Raw genomic sequence first — 24,895 nt, forward strand, 5'->3', positions numbered from 1 at the left:
GTCCAGGTCCCCCGTCAGGCTCCCTGCTCGGTGGGGATTCTGCTTCTCCCTCTGCTCTTCTCCCCGCCGCCTCCTGTGCTCACTCTCTCTCAAATAAATAAATAAAATTTTTTTAAATATTTTATTTATTTATTTGACAGAGAGAGAGAGAGCAAGAGAGGGGACACAAGCAGGGGGAGTGGGAGAGGGAGAAGCAGGCTTCCCGCTGAGCAGAGAGCCTGATGCAGGGCTCAATCCTAGGACCCTGGGATCATGACCTGAGCCGAAGGCAGACCCAGGCACCCCTAAATAAAATCTTTTTAAAAAATAGCTAAGATTGTGTATTTTACTACAATTAAAAAAAAAGGTATTCTTAAAAAGAAAAGGGCAACCTCACTGGCAATAAGGAAATTACAAAATAAGATGATACCATTCTTTCACCCATTAAATTGGCAAAAACTAAAAAAAATGGAAACCTTCATGAAGGAAAAGAGCCATTTTTATATAATCTTAAAATGCTTCAACCTTTCAGGATACTAATCGGGTATTATATGTCACATTGAAAAGTGTACATATTCTGAGATGCATTAATCTCACTTCTGGCTCTTTCCTGCATATTTATAAGCATCAATACATAAGGATATATGTAAAAGATGTTTATTACAGTATTGTTTGTATAACCAAAACTTGAAACAACTGAAATGTCCAAGAGAAGAATGGCTGGATATATTGTAGTATATCCATACTATGGAATTGGTATATAGATACCAAAAAATGCTCATAATATATTTTTATGCAAACAAAAGCACTTTAAGAGTAATATGTGTGATGAGATCTCATTTTTGTTGAAGGAAGGGAGAGAAAGTTTTAAATGTCAGTACAGGAATAGAAAAGAATATTATTGGGTATCTCAAGGGAAAGGAATTAGAAAAAGTTAGGGGACAATTATTTTTAAACCTCTATGGAATGTTCAGAATTTTACAATACCTTATATTATTGTAAAATATATGTGACAATAAGCATGTATTTTTGAAAAGTTTAACATTTTTGATGATATGATTGGTGATATAGAAGAAAATAAGAACAAACAATAATTTGTCATTTTCTGTGGGTAGAAACGAAATTTTTCATTCTTCTAAAAATAGGTAAGTTGGGGTGGGCTCAGTCAGTGGAGACTATGATTCTTTTTTTTTTTTAAGATTTTATTTATTTATTTGAGAGAGAGAGTGAGAGAGCACACAAGCAGGGGGAGAGGCAGAGGGAGAGGAAAAGGGAGAAGCAGCCTCCCCGCTGAGCAGGGAGACTGATGCAGGGCTCGATCCAAGGACCCCTGGACCATGACCTGAGCCAAAGGCAGATGCCCAACCAGACTGAGCCACCCAGGTACCTGAGACTGTGACTCTTGATCTCAGGGTTCAAGCCCCATATTGGGTATAGACATACTGAAACATAAAATGTTTAAAAAAAATAAATTGGGGTGCCTGGGTGGCTCAGTTGGTTAAGTGTCTGACTTTTGTTTTTGGCTCAGGTCATGATCTTGGGGTCCTGAAATTGAAACCCGCATGAGGCTCCACCCTCAGCAGGGAGTCTGCTCAGGATTCTCTCTCTTCCTCTCCCTTCGCCCCTCCCCCACCCCGGCAAATAAATAAATAAATCACTAAAAATAGGGCACCTGGGTGGCTCAGTGGTTAAGCGTCTGCCTTTGGCTCAGGTCATGATCCCGGGGTCCTGGGATCAAGTCCCACATCAAGCTCCCTGCTCAGCGGGGAGCCTGCTTCTCTCTCCGCCCCCTCCACTCCCCGCCCCCCTCCCCCCCCATGTTCTCTCTCTCTCGCAAAAATAAATAAAAATACTCTTTTTTTTTTAAGATTTTATTTATTTATTTGACAGAGAGACACAGTGAAAGAGGGAACACAATCAGAGGGAGTGGGAGTGGAGAAGCAGGCTTCCCGTGGAGTGGGGACCTCGATGTGGGGCTTGATCCCAGGACCCCGGGATCATGACCCTAGCCGAAGGCAGCTGCTTAACGAGCCACTCAGGCGCCCCAATAAAAATACTTTTTAAAAAAATCTCTAAAAATAATAAAATAATGGTAAATTAATTGAAGTAGCCCAGCCCAGCAACTTCCCCTCTTTCGGTATCAGACTCCCATTTTTCACACTACAAAGACTGAAATGACCTAGGCTAGGCCAAATCTAGTACTTCAGGCCCACAGCCTACTAGATGGGTAATGCTATCTGCTGTGATAAAGAAAGCCCAACGTCAGTGGTTTACCTAACATAATTTGATTTCTTTTTTAATTCTATTAGCTAACATATAGTACATCATTAGTTTCAACTGTAGAGTTCAGTAACTGATCAGTTGCGTATAACACCCAGTGCTCATCAGGTTACATGCCCTCCTTAATGCCCATCACCCAATATCTCCATCCTCCCATCCGCCTCCCCTCCAGCAACCCTCAGTTTGTTTCCTATAGTTAAGAGTCTGTCATGGTGGGGCACCTGGGTGGCTCAGTCGTTAAGCGTCTGCCTTCGGCTCAGGTCATGATCCCAGGGTCCTGGAATTGAGCCAGGCTCCCTGCTTGGTGGGAAGCCTGCTTCTCCCTCTCCCACTCCCCCTGCTTGTGTTCCCACTCTCGTTGTGTCTCCCTCTGTCAAATAAATAAATAAAATCTTAAAAAAAAAAAAAAGTCTCTCATGGTTTTTCTTCCTCTCTGATGACTTCCCATTCAGTTTTCCCTCCCTTCCCCTATGGTCCTCTATGCTGTTTCTTATATTCCACATGAGTGAAACCATATGATAACTGTCTCTGATTGACTTATTTAGCTCAGCATAATACCCTCCAGGTCCCTCCATTTCGACATAAATGGTAAGTATTCATCCTTTCTGATGGCTGAGTAACATCCCATGCATATATACCACATATTTATCCATTCATCTGTTGATGGACATCTTGCCTCTTTCCACAATTTGGCTATTGTGGACATTGCTGCTATAAACATTGTGGTCCAGGTGCCCTTTAGGATCAACATAATTTGATTTCTTGATCATATCACATTCCAACGTGGATATCCCTTGTCAGTGGAGGAATTTTCACTATATGGAGATTCAGGAAACTATACTTCTTTTATAATCTCCCAGGGCCTTAAAACTCTCTGGATCCAGCTAACAAAAATAGGAAGAAAGGACACAGAGAAGACATAGCACTTTGTAAACATCTTGGCCTGGATGTAATATACATAATTTTCACTTATTTTCCACTGATGAGAAGTATTCACCTATCCTCACTTAGATGCAAGGGGACAGCTAAAAAAAAAAAAATGTAGGCAGGTCAGATACTTGCCAGCAACACCCCTCACTACGGTAAGTGGGAGTACAAATTTTGGGGCTGTCACTACAGTGCTAATCAAAGACTTCTCTGGAGCTTTATAATTGGAGCTGGCAGCGACTTAGATTATTAAAATGTGAGGTAACCTCTTTAGTCTAGAGAATGTAGCCAAAAAACAGGTAAGTCAAATTAGACGAGAGGCAAGTTCCCTGATATTCAATCTATTCTTTCTTCTCTGTATTAGTTATCCATTGCTATTGTAATAAATCTTCCCAAGACATAGTGACCTAAAACAACATTTATCATCCCACAGTATCTGTAGGCCAGAAGTTCAGAAGTAGTTTAGCTGAGCAGTTCTGGCTCACAGTTTCTTATGTGGCTGAAGTCAGTTATCAACAAGGACTATAGTCATCTGAAGCCTTAACGAGGTGGGAGGATTGCTTCCAAACGGCTCACTCACATGGCTTTTGACAGGAGGACTCAGCCCTTTCTGACTTTTGCCAAGAAGCCTTTCTTGTCACATGGCCTTCTCCATAGTCCGCTTAAGCATCTTCTTGACATGGCAGTTGATTTTCCCTTGAATGAGTGATCCAAGAGACACAGTGAGGAGGAAATCAAAATGCCTTTTATGACCTACTCTCCAAAATCACACTGTCACTCTGCCTTTTACTATTCATTAAAAGTCACATTAGAGAATTTATAGACATTTTAAAGTCACCACACTGTGAAACAGTTGTTTCACGAAGCAATACATTCCTAATTTTACCTAAACTAGCTCAAGTTGGGTTTATTTGCAAATGAGAGCTCTCACCAATACTGGAATCACAAGGCATATACATTAAGAACATTGTACAACCACTTCAGAAAATTCTTTGGAAGTATTTACCAAAACTGATCCTACCCATATCCTAAAATCTAGCAATTCCATTCCTAGGTGTATTTCCAACATATAAGTGAAATATATGTTCTCTAATACACCAGATACAAGAATGTTCACAGCTTTATTCAATAAGAGCTAAAATTCAAAAACAAAACAAATATCCATCTAAAGTAGAACAGATAAATAAATTGTGCAATACCCATTGTGATGGTTTTGTGTCAACCTGACTGGGCCAAGGGCTACCTAGATTAAACATTTATTTATGGGTGTTTCTGTTAGGATGTTTCCGGGTGAGATTAGCATTTGAATTCGTGTGCTGCTGCTCACGGGCAGTACAGGCAATGCCTTAAGATGGGATGGGGATATGGAGGGGGATTGTCCTCTCAGTTTTACCGCTCTTAAAATTGGTCCAGGGGCGCCTGGGTGGCTCAGTCGGTAAGAGTCTGCCTTCTGCCTTCGGCTCAGGTCATATGGGATCGAGCCCTGCATCGGGCTCCCTGCTCCACGGGAAGCCCGCTTCTCCCTCTCCTATTCCCCCTGCTTGTGTTCCTTCTCTCGCTGTGTCTCTGTCAAATAAATAAATAAAATCTTAAAAAAATTTTTTTTAAATTGGTCGAGACCCTTACATATATCACATGCCCAACTGTTGCTTATAATTTACCTACCTTAAATGAGTGAAAAATCTTTCTATACAATAACAAAATCTAAGTCCCTTTAGCTAGTTCCTTTAAAACTCATTTACCCCACGTCCCGTGTCCCCACAAGGATTGTCGTCAGCCCGCCTCCTTCCAAATACAGAGGCATTTATTTTTTAACCCAATCTAGGGATGCTTGCCTCTTAAAACAATTAAAACACAATATGTCCTATTTTCCCTAGAGAGCCCTGGATTTGGAGTCAAAGATTTGCTTTGGTATTTAGGAACAGTGTATTTAGCGGAGGGAGGAGGTACTTAACCTTCCTGAGCCTCGAATTCCTTATCCGTAAAACAAGCATTAATAACCTATATCATGGTGTTGCTGTGAGGATTTTAAAGGAGAGCCTCAATGCCTTATGTAATTTCCTCTTTTCCTCAACTAGCACTTTGTTCGTTTCTGTTTTTTAAAACTTGTGTCACAGCGTTAACTGTTAGCTGAACTGGAAGCTCCTTAAAGGTAGGGCTTCCTTCCCAATACTCTGGCAGAGAATGAATACATGTTTACTGGATGAAGCACTTCATTTCACTAAGAATATGGCATTTTGACGGTTACAAACGTTCCCAATCAACTCACACCAGAAGCATTTACTACCTATGAACTAGGTATTTAACAGGTACCAATATCCTGGAACTCCAGGCTTAGGTGACGCAAGCAAGAGAACAACACCAGGAGATGCGGTCAACGGGTGACGTACTTCCTGCGCGACGATTTCCCTCCACGCCGGGACTGGCTTGTGGGGGAGGGAGGCGGTTAGTGGGGTTTAGCGCCTTTTCTGGCGGCGGTAGATTTGAAGCGCTTTAAAGGACCGGACCCCGGGAAGTGAAGACTACAGGAGCAGGTAGGTGGCGCGAAGCCCGTTATGTTTCGGTGGCGTCCTTTGCAGCAGTCCGTGGGTACGAGAGCGGGAAGAGCCCGAGGAGAGGGGCGGAGCCGACGCGTTAGGCCCGGCGGAGCCAACCGTCTTCGCCTCGAGGTATCTGGGCTGCCTGGGCCCTGAACGAGCCCCTCAAGGACCTTGGCTCTGGCTTTGCAGCTGTTGCAGCTGGAGAGGGCCTCCAGCCGTGCCTCCCCGGCCTGGGAAACGGTCCTCCGCCTGCCAGCCCCCGCCCTCTCACTTGGGCGCACACCTCCCTCCCTGACGCATTTTGCCGCACAAGCTGTAATATGGCGGCAGCAGCGGCGGCCTGAACTCTAGGGAACAAGGGTGATTTTTGAGCTTCAAAATCGTAAGACTAATCGCTAATGCGGGGTAGGTGGGAGAATTGGTGGGGAAGGAGTAACCTGACGTCCTGTCAGGTTAGGGTTGGAGACTTGCGGGCGAGGAGCCTGGATCACAGGGGTTAAGATTAGACTGAAAACAGGCTTTCCTCCTACTCCGATCTTTTCCTCTCACAGACAGCGGCTATCGTACATAGTTAAGTGATACAGGCCTTTTGACTAAAACTGAAATCCAGGCTCTTCCCTTTTCATCCCAGGGAAGTTCACCCACGTTTCCGAGGAGCTGTGAGCAGCGCAGGCCTCTAAGTAGAAGATAATTACTCTTAGGAGGAAGGCGATGGCTTCAGAGCTCCATATGCCTTGGGGGAAGTGTGCGAATTTGGCTCACCTTTAGTCTTTTAAGGAGCTAAGTCGGGGTCTGCGGGATTGGAGAACTCCTAGTGATTTTGGAAATGTTATAAAAGCACCATTTTGTCCGTTGATTTAATTTATTCCTACAGCAGTACTTTGTTCAGGACCAAGCTTTTGCAGTAGTGATGACAAATACGTCCAAGAAAAAATTAAATGTTCTGGACTTTTGGGAGTCCGTTAACTTTTAGTAGCTAAAACCAAATGAGGGGGAAAACATGTGTGCGTGTGTCGGTATTAAAAAAAAAAAAGCCAGTAATTTGCCGGTTCGTAAAAATGATGGGTGAGGAGGTGTATGAACATTTTCGCAATAGTGCCGTAAAATCCAGAAAAGGCACGGATATCTAGAATGGCTGCTTCTCTCATCATATTTTTTAAGTATCCGAAAATTTACCCGTTTTAGCATTCCCCCCTTTTTTTAAGATTTTATTTATTTATTTGAGAGAGAGAGAGAGCCCAAGAGGGGGTAGGGTTAGAGGGAGAAGCAGACTCCCTGCTGAGCAGGGAGCCCCATGTGGGGCTCGATTCCGGGACTCTGGGATCATGACCTGAGCCGAAGGCAGTCGCTTAACCAACTGAGCCACCCAGGCGCCCTTTCCCCGCTTTTTTTATTTTAACCATTTTAGATAGGATTATTTCTATAATAAATTACTTCTCTCTTAACTAGAGTTCATTTTACATCGTTTAAGGTTTTATTATTCAGGATTATAGGTGCCCTGAAATCACAATGGGTCTTGTAGTAGGATTCTGTGCTTTTTTTTTTTAATTGTGTTTACTTTTAAGGTTTTTTTGTCTTTGCAGGCTGTTGTCAGGGTTGCCTTCCCCTGCTTTCAGCAGTGTACAAGTATGCAAGCTTCCTAGTTTAGAAAATTTGGATTTGTTTCTGGCTCAACCATCTTTCTGAACCTCAGTTTCTTCATCTGTAAAATATTTTGATTTCAGGCTATCATCAGCTGTGGGCTTCAGAAATAAATAATAAGGTTTGTTAAAAATTCTGTGTAAAATTGATTTTCGATAAGAAGTCAGTGGTTCTCCTAAAGAACATACATTTATTGTGACTTATTAAAGGCCTTTCATTTTTGGTGCTTTTTATTGTGGCCTTGCAGTTATCAGTGGCCTCAGTAAAGTTTTTGTCCTTTAGATATTTTGCGTATTTTAAATTAGGTTTTCTGTTAGGCAGCATCCATTGTGCATGCAAAGGAAAATTGGTAGCCGTTCATAATAGTATGAACTAGTCATCAATAGTATGAACCATTAGCAGTTAATTCTTCCAGTGTTGCTCTTTTAAGAAACAGATGTTGATGTTTTCCCATTTTTGTTTTTACTAATAGGGTATTTCAATAGAATTATAATGTATTACTTAGTTTTAGTATTCTAATATACTAAGATGTCTAACTTGTCACATTAGGAGTCCATAGATAACTCAAGTGATTTGAAGAGTTTGTTGCAGATTTTTGCTATATTGTGTTACTTCACTTTTTTTGGGCTTTAATATTAGCACCAAGCTTTAGTTTTTATTTAAGTGTCAGTGGTTTTACCCTGGTTTAATGCATATACTGTCTCTATAAGAACTCTGTATTTTTATTTCTGTGGGCCAATATTGCATCTTGAAATTTACTACAGGGAGTATTGTGTAAATACTCAGAGAAAACTTCCGTAACTGGGGACTTTGTACTTTCAGTACCAGACGGGAAATCTTTTGTACTTTTTTTTTTATTTGACATATTTGACATATTTTATTTATTTGACAGAGAGAGACACAGCGAGAGAGGGAACACAAGCAGGGGGAGTGGGAGAGGGAGAAGCAGGCTTCCCGCGGAGCAGGGAGCCGGATGCGGGGCTCGATCCCAGGACCCTGGGATCGTGACCTGAGCCAAAGGCAGACACTTAACGATTGAGCCACCCAGGCGCCCCTGCACTTTTTTTTTTTAAAGATTTTATTTACTTATTTGACAGAGAGATAGAGAGGACAAATAGGCAGAGGGAGAAGCAGACTCCCCACCGAGCAGGGAGCCCGACGTGGGGCTCAATTCCAGGATCCTGGGATCATGACCTGAGCCGAAGGCAGCCACTTAACCAACTGAACCACTCAGGCGCCCCCCCTTTTTTAAAAAATATTTATCTGACATAGTTTATACATAAGTTATACATCAAGTTTATACATAATTAAGAGTATAATATATAAAGAGGCTTCATTCATTTTAAAATCAATGACTTAAGGAATCATTCATGTTTTAAAACAACTATTTTAGGGGTGCCTGGGTGGCTCAGTCGGTTAAGCGTCTTTCTTCGGCTCAGGTCATGATCCCAGGGTCCTGGGATTGAGCCCCACATCGGGCTCCCTGCTCCGTGGGAAGCCTGCTTCTCCCTCTCCCACTCCCCCTGCTCGTGTTCCCTCTCTTGCTATATCTCTCTGTCAGATAAATAAATAAAATCTTTAAAAAAAATAAAACAACTATTTTAATATTAAAAAAATTGATGCCTATATTTATAGGTACAACCTCTTCCAAGAAGAGGTTGGTGATGGCTTTAAGACACCTCTTAAAAGTGCAAAAGATGGGGCAACAGAGACATAGAGGTAACACAGCAGGGGGAGTGCACTTCCTAAATTCTTAAATCTTTTAGAAAACAAAGGTGGGGTGAAGAGGCTGGTGTGAATGTCACATTGCCTTCTTTGAAAGTAATCTTCAAGATCTATGGTTTTAATTAGTTTAATATGCTTGCACTTAGAGGTGGAAATATGTGAAAATTGTTACCTGTTTTATTAAACTTAAGCAGACGAGAACTTTCCATCTTTATTTTTTTTAAGATTTTTATTTATTTGAGAGAGAAAGAAAGCACAAGCAAGGGGAGAGGCAGAGGGAGAGGGAGAAGCAGACTCAGCAGGGAGTCGGTTGTGGGGCTGATCCCAGGACTCTGGGATCATGACCCGAGCCGAAGGCAGACGTTTAACCAACTGGGCTACCCAGGTGCCCCTCCATCTTTATTTCTTAGTCCTGAACTGAGGATGCTCCCTCTTAATAATGGATTCTGTTTATTAAGAAAGAAAAGAAACATTTTATTAGTAAAATGCAACTCAGGCAGATCTAGGGAATAGGTTCTGTTTCAATTATGGAATAGACTCAGAAGGTGGTTACTGACTGGTAGGCTCTGGGAAAATTTACTGACTATAGGGCACCTGGGTGGCTCAGTCATTAAGCGTCTGCCTTCGGCTCAGGTCATGATCCCAGGGTCCTGGGATCGAGTCCCACATCAGGCTCCCTCCTTGGTGGGAAGCCTGCTCTCCCTCTCCCACTCCCGCTGCTTGTGTTCCTGCTCTCATCTCTGTCAAATAAATAAAATCTTAAAAAAAAAAAAGAATTTACTGACTACAGATAAAAATGAGCAATATTCCATGTGAGCAGCAGTACATATAGGAGGAGGGTACTGAAGTTTAGGCAGAGTCTAGTTCTGCTCATGCCTTGATTTACTAGTATTATTTCCATTTGATAATGTAGTCCTGGGCCAGGCCTTGTGCATGGTGTTGAAGATACAGGGTACTGAATTTGAAGAGTTTACAGACAAGTTTATGACAACGAAAATAAGATTCAACAAAGGAGGATCATTTAAGCTTTAGAGAGTCAAGGTGAAGTTCCCATAGAGTGTACTCTGGCTATTTGAATCTTTAAGGACACAGAGGAATTAGCCAAGGGAAGCAGAGAGGGCAAAGACCTGCTAATCTTAATAGTTTAAAAGATTTACTGTCTACTTTTTGAAGACTGAGTACTTTGTTGACCTCCTCATACTGTGTGAAACTTCTAAATCTTCGAATGTCATAAATTACTGCATTATTTATTGCCTAATTGCAAATATTGTGTCCTTTATCATATATTTTAGTAATTAGTTGCCTATGTCCTTGTCCTGTCCCCTTTCCTATCCTTCATGTTACTTTAAGATGAATATCAAAATTATTTTATGTATGAAACTACAAGATTAAACTTTTTATGTATGAATTTGTTACCTCTTAGGTTTTTTTTTTTTAAGTTTTATTTATTTATTTGAGAGAGAGAATGAGAGACAGAGAGTACAAGAGGGAAGAGGGTCAGAGGGAGAAGCAGACTCCCCGCTGAGCAGGGAGCCCGATGTGGGACTCGATCCCGGGACTCCAGGATCATGACCTGAGCTGAAGGCAGTCGCTTAACCAACTGAGCCACCCAGGCGCCCTCCTCTTAGGTTTTTATGAAGTATATTTGTTACAGAAGTTTACACATTTTAGCATTTGCTATTTTAAAATACATACAAAACTATGATATTGTGGGTAAACATTGAAAACAACTGTATTTCTGTCTGCTTAGAAAAAAAATATACATGAACATTTTATTTTTTTAAAAGATTTTATTTATTTATTTGACAGAGAGAGACACAGCGAGAGAGGGAACACAAGCAGGGGAGTGGGAGAAGGAGAAGCAGGCTTCCCGTTGAGCAGGGAGCCCGATGCGGGGCTCGATCCCAGGACCCTGGGACCATGACCTGAGCTGAAGGCAGACGCTTAACGACTGAGCCACCCAGGCGCCCCTACATGAACATTTTAAAAGTTATAGCTTAAGTGTCAGGATTTTATGCATTTTTATGTGATCCAACTTTTTCAGTGAGTCTGTTAGCTTTATTATGTAAAAAGTATTTTCATTATGAAAAAAGTAGGTGAGGTTAAGTATTACTCAAATTTCTGAAGGAGTCAGGCAGGTGAAATGAGTTCATGAGGTCAAGTAGATAGTAAATAGTAACAAGTAACTGGCCATAGTTGGAGGCAGACCATGTTGATTGCTGTACAGGAGTGGAGCACATTATTTTTGTTTTTCAAGAAAATATCTGGATTTTATGGAAATAGCTGCAACTCACTTAGGTTAAACAAATATTGTAACAAAGCAGGCTACCATTCTGAAAGCTTTCATTATATACCATTAGGAAATTCGTGAATTAGTTTATTGAAAATTGCATAGACTTGATTTTTCCCTGAATTGTATCTTTGGTATCTCTCAGTATTATATTGTTTACTTTTTCTTGAAAACGTGAAAAATTGATCAGATGCTTGTCTCATGTTTGATTTTAGGTATTAGTGAGTAATATCAGGAAATCATAATTATAGAGGAAATACTATGTACTATATTTCTGATTAGGTAGAACCTGATTTCAGTAATATTAGAGACATAGTGGTGAGCCATCTTTTTGTCATCATTGTTCTTCATTAGCTATAACAACATTTACATACTTGAGATTTCTGTAGTGCTTTTAATAATTGCTGTCATCTTTCTTGAATTTAAGGCATTTTTGATTTACTTCAGAAAAACTAATTTTAATCTATTTCTGTGAAAAGTATCCTTATATGGTATAACCTAAGTATGTATTATAATCACTTATAGGTATGTACATTATAATCTTAGATGATTATATATATGTTTTTTATTATGAATTTTTTCTTTATAATACCAATTATATTTATTAAAAGTAGATTGAAGTACAGTAAGGCAGAAACCATCTTGGTCTTACAACCAACACAATAATGACTTTTCAATTTTTTTTCTTTTTATAAATCTTTAAATTTGAAGTTTAGGAGTGGTTGATTATAATGCTTTTGCATATACTGTTTTGTATCTTATTTTTTTAACAAATTATAAGCATTTTCCAAATTACTAATGTTTATAGCAGTACTTTAACAACTATGATATTTTGTTCAACCAGAGACCATGATTTAACCATTTTTTTGTAATAGTGACTAGATTGCTTCTGATTATATGTTCCTAAAAAGAGCACTGATAGCTAACTTTATACATGAAGGCTTTCTAAAAGGGTAGTTTCTTACAAGAGATAACCTAGTATGTGAATTTTACTGGTTTAAGGTGAAAACCCAGTTTAATGTGCAAACACTTAAGAGTTTCACATATTTCCAGAGGAGCTGAGTACTGTTTTAGTCTTTTAAAAGATCTTTACTATTTTGATAAGCAAAACATCTCATTTTATTACTTTCTTTAAAATTTTTTTTTAAGATTTTATTTATTTGTCAGAGAGCGTGCAACCGTGCACAAGCAGGGGGAGTGGCAGGCAGAGGGAGAAGCAGGCTCCCCACTGATCAAGGAGTTCTTTGCGGGACTGGATCCCAGGACCCTGAACATGACCTGAGCCGAAGGCAGAGGCTTAACCAGCTGAGCCACCCAGGCTCCCCTTAGTGTTTCTTTAAAAATATTCGTGATTGTAAACTTAGTATCTGTCTGTTGAAGAAAATTCAGAAAACAAATACATAAAAATTATCCTTAAACTCATGGCCTAAACATAATCAATGTTAGTATTTTGGTGTAAATCTTTGGGGTGGCTTATTTTACTTATTTTTTGGGGGGCTATAATTGATACTCTGTTTCAGGTACAACATGATTTGATATTTGTATATATTGCAAAAATGATCACATTAAATCTAGTTAATCATCACCTCACATAGTTACAAATATTTTCTTGTGATGAGAGCTTTTAAGATCATCTCTCTTAGCAATATACAGTATAGTGCTGTTAACTATAGTCGTCATGCTGTACATTACATCCCCAGGACCTAAAATGAATTTAGGTTTTTTATTTAGTTTTTAATTTTTTTTAAGATTGTACATATAAGTGAGATCATATACAGTATTTGTCTTCCTCTAACTTACTTCACTTAGTATAATGTCCTCTAGGTCCATACTTGTCATAGTAATAGGATTTCCCCGTTTTGTTTTGTTTTTTTAAGATTTTATTTATTTATTTTTGAGAGGAGGGTGGAGAGGGAGAGGGAAAGAATCTCAAGAGAGTGGAACCCGTCCTGGGGCTCCATCTCATTGACCCTGAGACCATGACCTGAGCCGGAAACCAAGAGTCGGACACCCAACTGACTGAGCCACCCAGGCACTGCAGGATTTCCTTCTTTTTTGTGGCTAAATGATATTCCTATGTGTGTGTGTGCACATACCACATTTTCTTTTTTCATTCATCCATCAGTGGACCCTCGGGTTGTTTCCATATCTTGGCTGTTATAAATAATGCTGCATAATTTATAATCAATATGAGTATTTTGGTGTAAATCCTATCTTTCACTTATATTGAAATGTAATTGACATATTGCACAGTACAAGTTTAAAGTGTACGTGATTACCACAATAAGTTTTGTTAACATCCATTGTCTGATATAGGTGCAAAGAGGAAAATGTTTGTTTTTTTTTTGATGAGAATTTTAAGGATTTATTCTCTTAGCAGCTTTCTGATATACCATACAGCAGTTAACTATAGCCATCACGTTTATTACATCTCCAGTACTTATAACTGGAAGTTTGTATCTTTTGATCATCTTCATTCAATTCCTCTTACCCTCTCTCCCCAGCTCTGGTAACTAAAAATCTGATTTCTTTTTCTGTGAGTTTGGGCAGGGTGTGTGTGTATACATATATTTTTTTTATTTACCTTTTTTTCTTGGATTCTACATATAAGTGAGATCATACAGTATTTGTCTTTCTCTGACTTCACTTAGCTTAATGCCCTCTAGGTCCATCCATGTTGCAAATTGCAAGATTTCCTTGTTTTTTTATGGTTGAATAGTATCCTATTATATATGTAAATATACCACATTTTCTTAATACATTCATCTGTTGATGGACACTTAAATTGTCTCCCTGTCTTGGCTGTTGTAAATAATGCTGCACTGAACATTGTGGTACAGATAAGTCTTGAGCATAGTGGTTTCATCTCTTTTTAACATATATCTCATGTGTAAAGTTGGGAATTTTTGCTAACTTGCTTTTTTCACTTAATATATTATTAATATCTAATCCATGAGTAGTTTTTGATAATTTTCCTTTTTATTTTTTGTAGTAACTTTTAATAATAATCTGTTCATGTGGTATAAAACTGAAAAGGTATAGAAGATTGGTTATACAGTAAAACCACCACAACAAAACTTCCTACCCATCTTCCCCAGCCACACATTTCCTCTCCCACCAGCTGCCTCTGTATTAGACAAGCAAACATATATACATATTTTTTTACTTCTTTGAAAAATATACAAAGAAAGCATGCCATACCCGTATCTGTACCTTGCTTTTTATTTTTTTTTAACTTAACAAAGTTTAAACTTAAAGCAATACATAAACTGCTTTCTCATTCCTTCTATAGCCTTGTACATTGTGTGGATGTAATACGATTTATGTAATCTCTCCTTCTTTAGGGACATTTATATTTACAGCCTTTAAACCACAGAAACAATGGTGCCTTGAATAACCTTAAAAATACCTTATTTTGCAAATGTGTGGGATATGTATAAAATTTTTCTAAATTGGGTTACTGAATCAAAGTATTTAATGCGCTTGTAATATTGTGTGCTGTCAATTTGGCAAAGGATTGTATCAGTTTACCCCTTTACTATTGGCAACAATGTATGAGGTCAGTATTGCTTATTTTTGTTAGGTGAAAAATGTTACCTCTCATTTTAACATGTAAGAATATGATTTCCAATCACTAAATGAATATCATCCATTTCATGAGAGAATTTATTTAACCAGCTTATATTACTGCACAACTAGTTTGTTTTTTATTTAGTATTATAAAAAGCACTTCAGTGACTACGTGTGAATTTTTTTAAGGTAAAGGGTAGATTTGAGTTTGTTTTGTTTTTTTTTTTGTTTCTGTTTTTGTGTTGTTTTTTGTGAAAAAGAGAAAGAGCACAAATGGGGAGAAGCAGGCCTCCCGCTGAGCAGGGAGCCCAATGCGGGGCTCGATCCCAGGACCCCGGGATCATGACCTGAGCCGAAGGCAGACACTTAACTGACTGAGCCACCCAGGCATCCCTGTAAGTTTATGTTTTTAGTAATCCAACATGGGGCTCAAACTCATATGACCCTGAGATCAAGAGTCACATACTCTTCTGACTGAGCCAGCCATGTGCCCCCAATGTTTTTATACTTAAAATCTTTCTAACAATGTTTTTTGTTTAACATTTTTTTCCATATTTTTTAAAAATTGCATTTTCATAGTGTAATAGATCATCATATGAATATTTCTTAATTTACTTAACTGTTACATTGGGCATGTAGGTTGTTTCTAATTATTATTAAACCAAAATCAAAGAATATTTCATTTAAAATGATTGCCTTCAGAGAGATTCCAAGATACTGAATTACTAAAGTGTTAAAGGTTAGAATGAATATGAATATATTCAAAGTTGTTGGTCTGTAATGCCAAGTTGCTTAGCAAAATTGTTAATATGGTTTATATTTTTAATTTCACTTTTTATAAATTGTCCATGCTCCCTTGGGTGATTTTTGTGCTTTTAATTGTTTGGTGCATGTTCCCTATGCTATTGGTTCTCAAAGGTGGGGCAGAAGAACCTTGGGAGATTTTTTTGGTTGTCAGATGTGCTGATACTTAAATAGGGCCATGGGAGATTAATGTTTTGCAGTGAGTTAGGATGGTCCTAGTCAGTGAAGAATCATTCTATCTAGCACCCCATTCTTAAGCACTGTTCTACGGTAAAAAATTAACACGTTTGTTGAAAATATTTTCCCGTTTTTACTTACCTTTTTTTTGGTAAGATTTATTTGAGAGAAAGTGCGTGTGCCAGTGCATGGAGTGGGGGAGGGGGAGAGGGAGAACGAGAATCTCAAGCAGACTTCCTGCTGAGCACAGAGCCCCCCATGGAGCTTGATGTCACCACTCTGAGATCATGACCTGAGCCAAAACTAAGAGTCAGAGGCTTAACCAACTGAGACACCCAGGCACCTGTTTTTTACTTTCTAATTTCCTTCTGACAAATAGGAATAATAAATTTCTTCATGAAGTCAAATCTGTTTATTTCCTTTATTTATTTATTCATGAACCTGAAAAATTATTTAATACCCAGTTTGGATAAATATTTACATGTAGTTTTCCTAGTTTCCATTGGGGGAGGAGTACACAGTTTTGTGAAAAAGAAAAATAATTTCCTAAGATCTTCTAGATTTAAATGTTAAACAGCAGTAATAATCATGAAAGTGAGACACTTAAAAAATACATTAAAACTTGAGTGCTCTTTTGAAGAGTTTCTTTTACAGGTCTGTAGAAAACTTGGGAAATGAGAAACTAAAAAAAATCGTATATGACCCTTTAATTTAGAGATAGGCTCTTAGATTATCATGTATTTCCTACTATTTTATTTTATTACGCGGATATATCCTTAAATTTTATTAATTTTATTTTTTTTAAGATTTTATTTATATTTATTTGAAAGAGACAGATAGCGAGAGAGCATGAGCAAGGAGGAGAGGGAGAAGCAGGCTCCCCGCTGAGCAGGGAGCCCGACATGGGGCTTGATCCCAGGCCTCCGGGATCATGACCTGAGCCGAAGGAGATGCTCAACCAACTGAGCCACCCAGGCGCTCCTAAATTTTACTAATTTTAAATTGGGGAACTAATACATGAATATAGTCTCATTGCAAAAATTCAAACCTTATAGTTAAAGCTAAAGACTCCCATTGACTTCCATCCTTACTCCCAGTTCCTTCTGCAGAGTGCTGTCAGTTTTGCTATGTAACTCTTTATCTGTAGAGATAGAGTATTTATTTTATAAACACAATGCTTATGTGCAAATTGCTTTTTTTTCTTTTCAACTAAGTAATAGGATTTTTGGATAGAGTATGTAGACTTTTTAAACTGCTATATAATATTAAATAGCATGTATATACCAGAATTTATTCAGCTGTTCTCTCATTGTGGGATATTTTGGATGTTTCCTTTTTGTTGTTAACAGTGTTGCAAAACTGTTCTCACACATGCCTCTCCTTTCATGTATAATCATGTATCTATTAAATACGGATTTCTTACCATAGCCAAGCCCTGTTTACGGCACTAGGAATTAAGAGGGGAGCAAAACTGAAGAGGTTTATCACCTCATGGAACTTATATTCTAGTAAGAAGAATAGATAAAAAAAACTTGAATTATAATAAAATAAATTAGCAATAAATGCAGGGAAGAAGAATAGAGCAGGTAAGGGGATATAAAGTGTTGGAGGACGGGCTGCTCCTTTGAGTATACTGGTCAGGGATGCTTTCTTTGTGGAGGGGATACTTCAACAATGACTTAAGTCAGGGAATGAACCAAGCGAAGATCTGGGGTAAGAGCATCCCACACGGAGGAAACAACAAATGTGGAAGACCTGATGAAGAGACTAGGCCTTGGGATGTTTGTTGTTTGTTTTAAAGATTTTATTTATTTGACAGAGAGAGAGCACAAGCAGGGGGAGAGGGAGAAGCAGGCTCCCTGCTGAGCTGGGAGCCCGACATGGGGCTCGATCCCAGCACCTTGGGATCATGACCTGAGTCGAAGGCATACTCTATTTTTTTTTTTAAAGATTTTATTTATTTATTTGAGAGAGAGAAAGAGAGAGAGCATGAGAGGGGGTTGGGTCAGAGGGAGAAGCAGACTCCCTGCCAAGCAGGGAGCCCGATGCGGGACTCGATCCCTGGACTCCAGGATCATGACCTGAGCCGAAGGCAGTTGCTTAACCAACTGAGCCACCCAGGCGCCCCGAAGGCATACTCTTAACCGACTGAACCACCCAGGCACCCCGGGATGTTTGAGGAACAGCTGGAACATGTGTATCTAAAGCAAAGTTGAGAAGAATATTAGATGAAGTTGTAGAGGTCAGTAGGGCTAAAATATTTAGAGCTGTACTATACAGTACAGTAGCTATGAGCCACATATAGTTATTGAGCACTTGAAACATGGCTATTTTGAATTAAGAAACACTGGATTTCTAAGACTTAGTACCCCAAAAAGAATGGGAAATATCTCCTTATCACATTTTTATGTTGATATATGTTGAAGTAATATTTTGGACTTACTGAGTTAAATAAAATATTTAAATTAACCTTTTTACTTTTTAAAATGTGGCTACTAAAAATTTAAAAACTATAAATGTGGCTCATATTTCTCTTGGACAGTGGTGGTTTAGATTCTTAAATCCGTGGAAAGACATTCTGATTAAGTGTGATATATTAAAAAAAAAACATTAGGCAGAGGAATGAAATGGTAAATTGTGCTTTTAAAGGATCACTCCACTCAGGTTATTCTATGGAGAATAGATAATAGAGGACCAAGTAAAAACAGGGAAACCAATTAGGAGGCTATTGCAGTATTCTAGATAAGAAATGATAATAATGGTAAAGATGGTGAGAGCATTTTTTAAGCTAAAATTAAGTCAGTGCTAAACTGACTTTTTAATGTTTGGTTAATGGCTATGAAGGAGAATGCAACCAAAGATGATTCCAAGTTTTCAGTCTTGGCTGATTTGGACAGTGATAATATTTACTAAGTTTTGAGAGAAGTGGGGGTAGAGAAGTAAAGGTTTGGTTTTGATTTATTATTTTTTAATAAAATAAACTTTATTGAGGTACAATATAATGTACTGAAACCTACGTAAAATCTAAGTGTAGCTCAGTTTTCCCAAAGTGAACTCACCCAGGTAAGCATCTCTCAGATTAAAAAAACAAAACAAAACAAACACTATCGTGGTAGCTCCCACTTGTGCTCATAACTCCATAAATTAGTAGTGGTATTCATTGCAATTTAAAGTACCAGAGCTATAGGCTTTTTACATTGTGCCCTAGAATTGAGAAACTCGGACGATTATCAAAGATTGTGTCTAAAAGGTTATGGGTAATTAGGGATTTTTCTAACCTATCATAAATTATGCCTGGTTTTGTTTTAAGATTTATTAAGAGAGAGATTGTGAGGGGGAGGGTGGAGGGAGACGCAGACTCCCTGCTGAGCAGGAAGCCCGATGCAGTACTATCTGATCCCAGAACCCTGGGATCATGACCTGAGCCGAAGGCAGACGCTTAACTGACTGAGCCATTCAGGCACCCAAATTATGCCTGGTTTTCAAGAACACAGTACTGTATGTAGGAAATTAGCTGTAATTATAAACAATCTGGTATGTTTGGGACAGTATTTTTTATACTATAGTACTCATTGTAAGAATAGTATAGTACTCATGTAAGAATAGAAATCTCCACCTTTGGCATTGTGGTTAAGTAAGTAGTTATATAGGTTTTTTGGGGGGAAAATAAATCATTAAACTTTCTCTTCTCTTCCTCTACCCCCAAAAGTAGAAATTTTAAGAAGGCCTACAAAAATTATTTAAAAGATAAAGGAGGGACACCTGGGTGGCTCAGTCAGTTAAGCGTCTGCCTTCAGCTCAGGTCATGATTTCAGGGTCCTAGGATCAAGTCCCTCATCAGGCTCCCTGTTCAGCAGAGAGTCTACTTCTCCCTCTGCCTCTTCCCACACTCATGCTCTCTCTTTCTCTCGTAAAAATAAATAAAAGATAAAGAATAATCAGATACTAAGTTTTTAAGAAAGTTTCCTCAGATTTATGGATTGAACATATTCTCAGTTTCAAGTGTGCAGGAGTTGAGATTCTGTACAAGTAAAAACAATGCAGCAAACTTGGCAAGATACTAAAATTGCTAAGTTTTTTTTTTGTTTTCTGTAAGGCTAGGCTACAGGAGGATTGAAAGTTTAGCTTTTTTGCTTTTGTTTCATGTGAAACAAATTCTAGTATCCATTATTTCTATTAGAAATAAAAAATGGAGTAGTCATGAGAAAATGGTATTTTCCCCCCTTTCTCGTGCAATAATGCCAAAAGTTGAATATACCAACACTTGGGCTGAATTTTAATGCAGTATATCTTTTTGAATGCAATATATCTTTTATGTAATTTAATCCCTAATTCATATAATCAGCATTAAATGAATGAATACATACCTACATTTTTCAAATTGCTGGTGATCTGGGCAGAGTATTCCGATTTGTAGTTTGTGGGTTGTGTAAAATTGATAAGGGGTGGTGATATAAAACCTACATGTGTGATGAAATTGTGTAGAACTAAGTAAATACACAAGTACTCAGATGAGTGCCAGTAAAACCGGGAAATGTGAATGGGATAAAGGATTGTATCAGCATTGTTCTGCTTTTACGCTACAGTTGTGCTATTATATAAGTTTTCTAAAATGTTACCGTTGGAGGAAACTGGCTAAAGTACATACTATCGTATTATTTCTTAAAATCTACAGTGACTCTACGGATATCTCTAAAAATTGGTAAAGAGAGGACTCTATTTAGGATGGAGAGTATAGATTTTTCACAACTTCGCTGGACTTAAAATATCACACACTGCTTGTAGAGCTATCAGCTTAGATATAATAATTTTGAATGAACAGAAAATAGCCTCATATGTAGTGTTGTGATTTTACTCAGAATGAGAAGCTGCCATATATTATCGTTAAAATATCCCACTTTCTTCCTTGATGATTTATTTTTGGTATTTTCTAGAATTTTAATGTTTTTCTTTTTAAAACACCATTTTAATCAAAACTCTCCTTTTTGTTTTCAATGAGCGAAAGGATTGGATTAGTCTGCCCTTGATTTTTCTCTATTTAAAGGTAATCTGCTTGAGTTCACTAATCATACAGACTTAATACAGTTTTCTGTTTGGGTAGCAATCTATATTCAGTGGTTAAAATAGAATTTTTATTATATTATGGCTAAGGTTTTTCTTTTGTGTCTTTTGTTTCACAAAATGCAATCTAATCTCTAAAGAAAAAAAATCCTTGTTATTTATGTAATGGAAGTAAATATTAAAGTAAGTTCAAACTACATTTCTAATTTGTGTTCCAGGGTTTTTTCCCCTACAAATTTATAAGAAATTTTTGCTGTTTTGGTCTGTTTGCCTAAAACTCTATTTTGTTCATAGATTGAAGTATTGGAGCCATGGGAATAAAGGTTCAGCGTCCTCGATGTTTTTTTGACATTGCCATTAATAATCAACCTGGTAAGAAAATTAATGTTCCCATGTAACATTTATAAATGAATATTTAATATTTTAAATTAGTAAAGTATAAATGAGCTTCCTTCTTTTTCAGCTGGAAGAGTTGTCTTTGAATTATTTTCTGATGTGTGCCCCAAAACATGCGAGAACTTTCGTTGTCTTTGTACAGGTTTGTTGACATTTTTATTTATTTATTTATTTTTTATTTATTATTATTTTTTAAAGATTTTATTTATTTATTCATGAGAGAGAGAGAGAGAGGCAGAGGGAGAAGCAGGCTCCCAAGGAGCAGGGAGCCCGATGCGGGACTCGATCCCAGGACCCTGGGATCATGACCTGAGCTGAAGGCAGATGCTTAACCATCTGAGCCACCCAGGCGCCCTGTTGACATTTTTAGTTGGCCTAATAGTAGTCCCATTTGACTATGGTTTTAATTTTTTTATTTAACATATTTTAATTTTCTTCAGATTATGTACCATTGACCAAGATGTGAAAGTAGTATTTATTTATTTATTTAGAGTGTGAGCGGGGATGGGGGAGCAGAGGGAGAGAGAGAGATTCTTAAGCAGCAGAGCCCAATGGGGGGGGGTCAATCCCATGACCCTGAGATCCCGACCTGAGCCAAAACCAGGAGTCGGGTACTTAGCTGAGTGAGCCACCCAGTCACCCCGTGAAAGTAATTTTTAGAAATACTACTTGTAATGGGCTTTTATCTGAGATTGATTTCTAAATTTCTACACTCTCCAGAAAAACATGGATGGTTTTTAAGTGAATTTAAAAAAAAGAAATTCCTGAGGGGAGTGAAAATATTATAGATTAAAGACTACATAGTTTAAAAGAGGTGTATTTTACAGAGAATAGTTTTCATCATTAATTTTGCTTTAATACTGCTTCCTTGATTTTCTTTCTACTAAATGGCCTACTAATTTTTTTCTCTGTAGGTGAAAAGGGGACAGGGAAATCAACTCAGAAGCCATTACATTATAAGAGTTGTCTTTTTCACAGAGTTGTCAAAGATTTTATGGTTCAAGGTGGTGACTTCAGTGAAGGTAAGAAAATCATGTATGCTTTGTTAAGTATCCTAGATCTTAAAGTCTCTAGAAATACTCAAATAGACAAAAAGAAGGAAGCACATAGGAAATAATTTTACTTTGGATGCATGAAGTAATTTCAGAAATTTGCTTCTGAATGAAAAACACCATTCATCTCTTAGTAACCTATCAGTATGTGTGTTTCGTCTTGTCAAAACTAGTAATCCTTAACTACAATATAGGTTTTCCTATACTTTTATTTATCTTCCGTTATTTTTAAAGATTTTTATTTATTTGTGAGAGAGGGGGCGCACAAGCAGGGGGAGCGGCAGGCAGAGGGAGAAGCAGGCTCCCTGCTGAACAAGTCCAATGTGAGACTTGATCCCAGGATGCTGGGATCATGACCTGAGCCTAAGGCAGATGCTTAACTGCAGGCGCCCCTAGTTTTTACCTATATTTTTAAATTGTAAAAACAAACTGTATTTTTAAAGGTGATTTGAAAAAAATCTAATTTTTGTTCAAAGGTCTACATAATCATTAGAATCTGAATGTTCTTTTTTCTCACATACCTTAATAGGCTTTGTCACATTTTTGCTATTGTATTGAAGGGGAAAGAAAGTAATTTGGGATCTTGTCAATATTGAGTTTAAATTAATATCTTTTATGATATGCTGTGAATCTTTGAGTATTTTTGATTCAAAATCATTTGAGCACCTACTTTGTAAGAAATATTTTATTTAGGGGGTACATTCGACGAGATTACTATCTTGAGAGTTTGAGTCGTGTTTTTCTTTCTTAGGAAATGGACGAGGAGGGGAATCTATTTATGGAGGATTTTTTGAAGGTAAAGATATTTACATTTACATTGTATTTTTAATGTTTTCTATATTATTTTATTTGTCTATTGAATCAGGATTATTAAACAGTATACTAATATCCAACTACAGTGAATCTGAAAGTTAATTTTCTTGTGAAAAATTTTATGTGATTTTTCTTACAGAGGTAGGATTTTTTGTGTGTTCAGGACATTAATACATCATGTTATCTGAAGGATTTCAATGATTTATAATAAACTCTTGAAATTATAGTGCTAGAATGGGAACTTCCATAGCTTAATCTTAATTTTTATTAAAAGAGATTTAGCAGTGTTTCATAGTAACAATATCCACATGTTTAGTGGGTCCATTTTTCTATGCACTTTTTGAAAAAAACTCTTTAATATATTAAACTTTGGCTATAATGTTTTTCTCAACTTTAAGTTTTCTCTTTGGAATTTTTTATTGATGTGAAGATCATTTGAAAGACTATAAACATGTGAATGTGGAAATAATTTCATATTTCCCATCTTTCACATTAGGGATTAAGTGAAATTTTGTTTCACATTCTACTTGCGTTCTCATATTCTAATCCAAGATTGGAAGGCAAGCTACTCTACAATAAATGATGCTATGGCAGAGATTAAGTTAATGAGTGCCTCTCTGTGTTTAATATAGGATATGTGCCTTTTTGTGCTCAGAAATGAAACAGATGAAATGTAAAAATCCTATCTGGTTTCTTTCTCTTGCTTTTTAAGAAACATTTTATTTTTTGCTTGAATGATCAAAGTTGTGTTGTTTTTTCAAAAAAAATATAAAAGACAAATGCAAATGGAAAGAAAGGGGGTTGATAATAGTATTTGGATTTATGGCAAGGGATTGAAAATTAGAAATATTTTAATCTAAAAAGATGGGAGAGGGAGTTGGTTAATACTTGATTTTCTCTTCTTTTAACCTGACTTTTATCTAAATTTTGCCTGGTGCTAAAGAGCACATGAACAAAAGAGATGAAGAGTGAAAATGAAACTTTTTTGGAGGTTATACCTGTAATGTAACTAAAAACTTTGCTTTTCTGTAGATGAGAGTTTTGCTGTTAAACACAACAAAGAATTTCTCTTGTCTATGGCCAACAGAGGGAAGGATACAAATGGTTCACAGTTCTTCATGTAAGTATGTATGCCGTGATTATTTAAAATAAGCCTTTTTTGGTGTGTCATTTCTCATTGATCACTAATAGGGGGATCCATAAAGGGGAAAATTTTTGAAGGAAGGAGAACAATGAATTGTTGAAGGGAGCAAAATTATTGAAAGGAAATTGAACTGTATTACTAAAGTTTCAAAATGATAAAGACTTGTCAAAAGGGCACAGGAGCCAGCCTGAAGGAGTGAGGTTCCCACTGGCCAAATTAGAACAATTTGAGCATCAAAATAAATAATGATAGTATCAGACTATCAAATAAAATAGAAACCCAGGAGCCCATACAGCTCTGAGTAATAAATGAATAAATAACAAGGGAGAAGGAAAAGCTTGTTTCTTAGTAGAATGTCAGCTAGTAATGTAAAAGGAATGATAGAAAAGTCACCATTTTCCATTCATCTCAGTAATGATTGACTGAAGAAAGAATTATCTATTTAGAGGGTAAACTTAATAATAAACAGGATATTTACGGAGTATCTCCTTATAAA

General features: G+C 37.5%; 1 protein-coding gene across 4 annotated transcripts in view; it reads left to right on the top strand.

Moving 5' to 3' along the window:
• Positions 1 to 5,584: 5,584 nt before the first annotated feature.
• PPIG (peptidylprolyl isomerase G) overlaps positions 5,585 to 24,895 on the top strand; it is a 46,836-nt gene continuing 27,525 nt past the window's right edge. The window contains exons 1-6 of one of the 4 annotated variants that reach the window (XM_027589033.2): positions 5,585 to 5,720; positions 21,289 to 21,366; positions 21,458 to 21,532; positions 22,305 to 22,412; positions 23,194 to 23,238; positions 24,288 to 24,375. In XM_027589033.2, the coding sequence (XP_027444834.1) occupies positions 21,306 to 21,366; positions 21,458 to 21,532; positions 22,305 to 22,412; positions 23,194 to 23,238; positions 24,288 to 24,375 (377 nt within the window). In that variant the 5' untranslated portion in view covers positions 5,585 to 5,720; positions 21,289 to 21,305. The other 3 variants (XM_027589034.2, XM_027589036.2, XM_027589035.2) reach the window with 3 other exon arrangements.

Source organism: Zalophus californianus, chromosome 3 (genome assembly GCF_009762305.2).
Source record: "Zalophus californianus isolate mZalCal1 chromosome 3, mZalCal1.pri.v2, whole genome shotgun sequence".
Lineage (NCBI taxonomy): Eukaryota > Metazoa > Chordata > Mammalia > Carnivora > Otariidae > Zalophus > Zalophus californianus.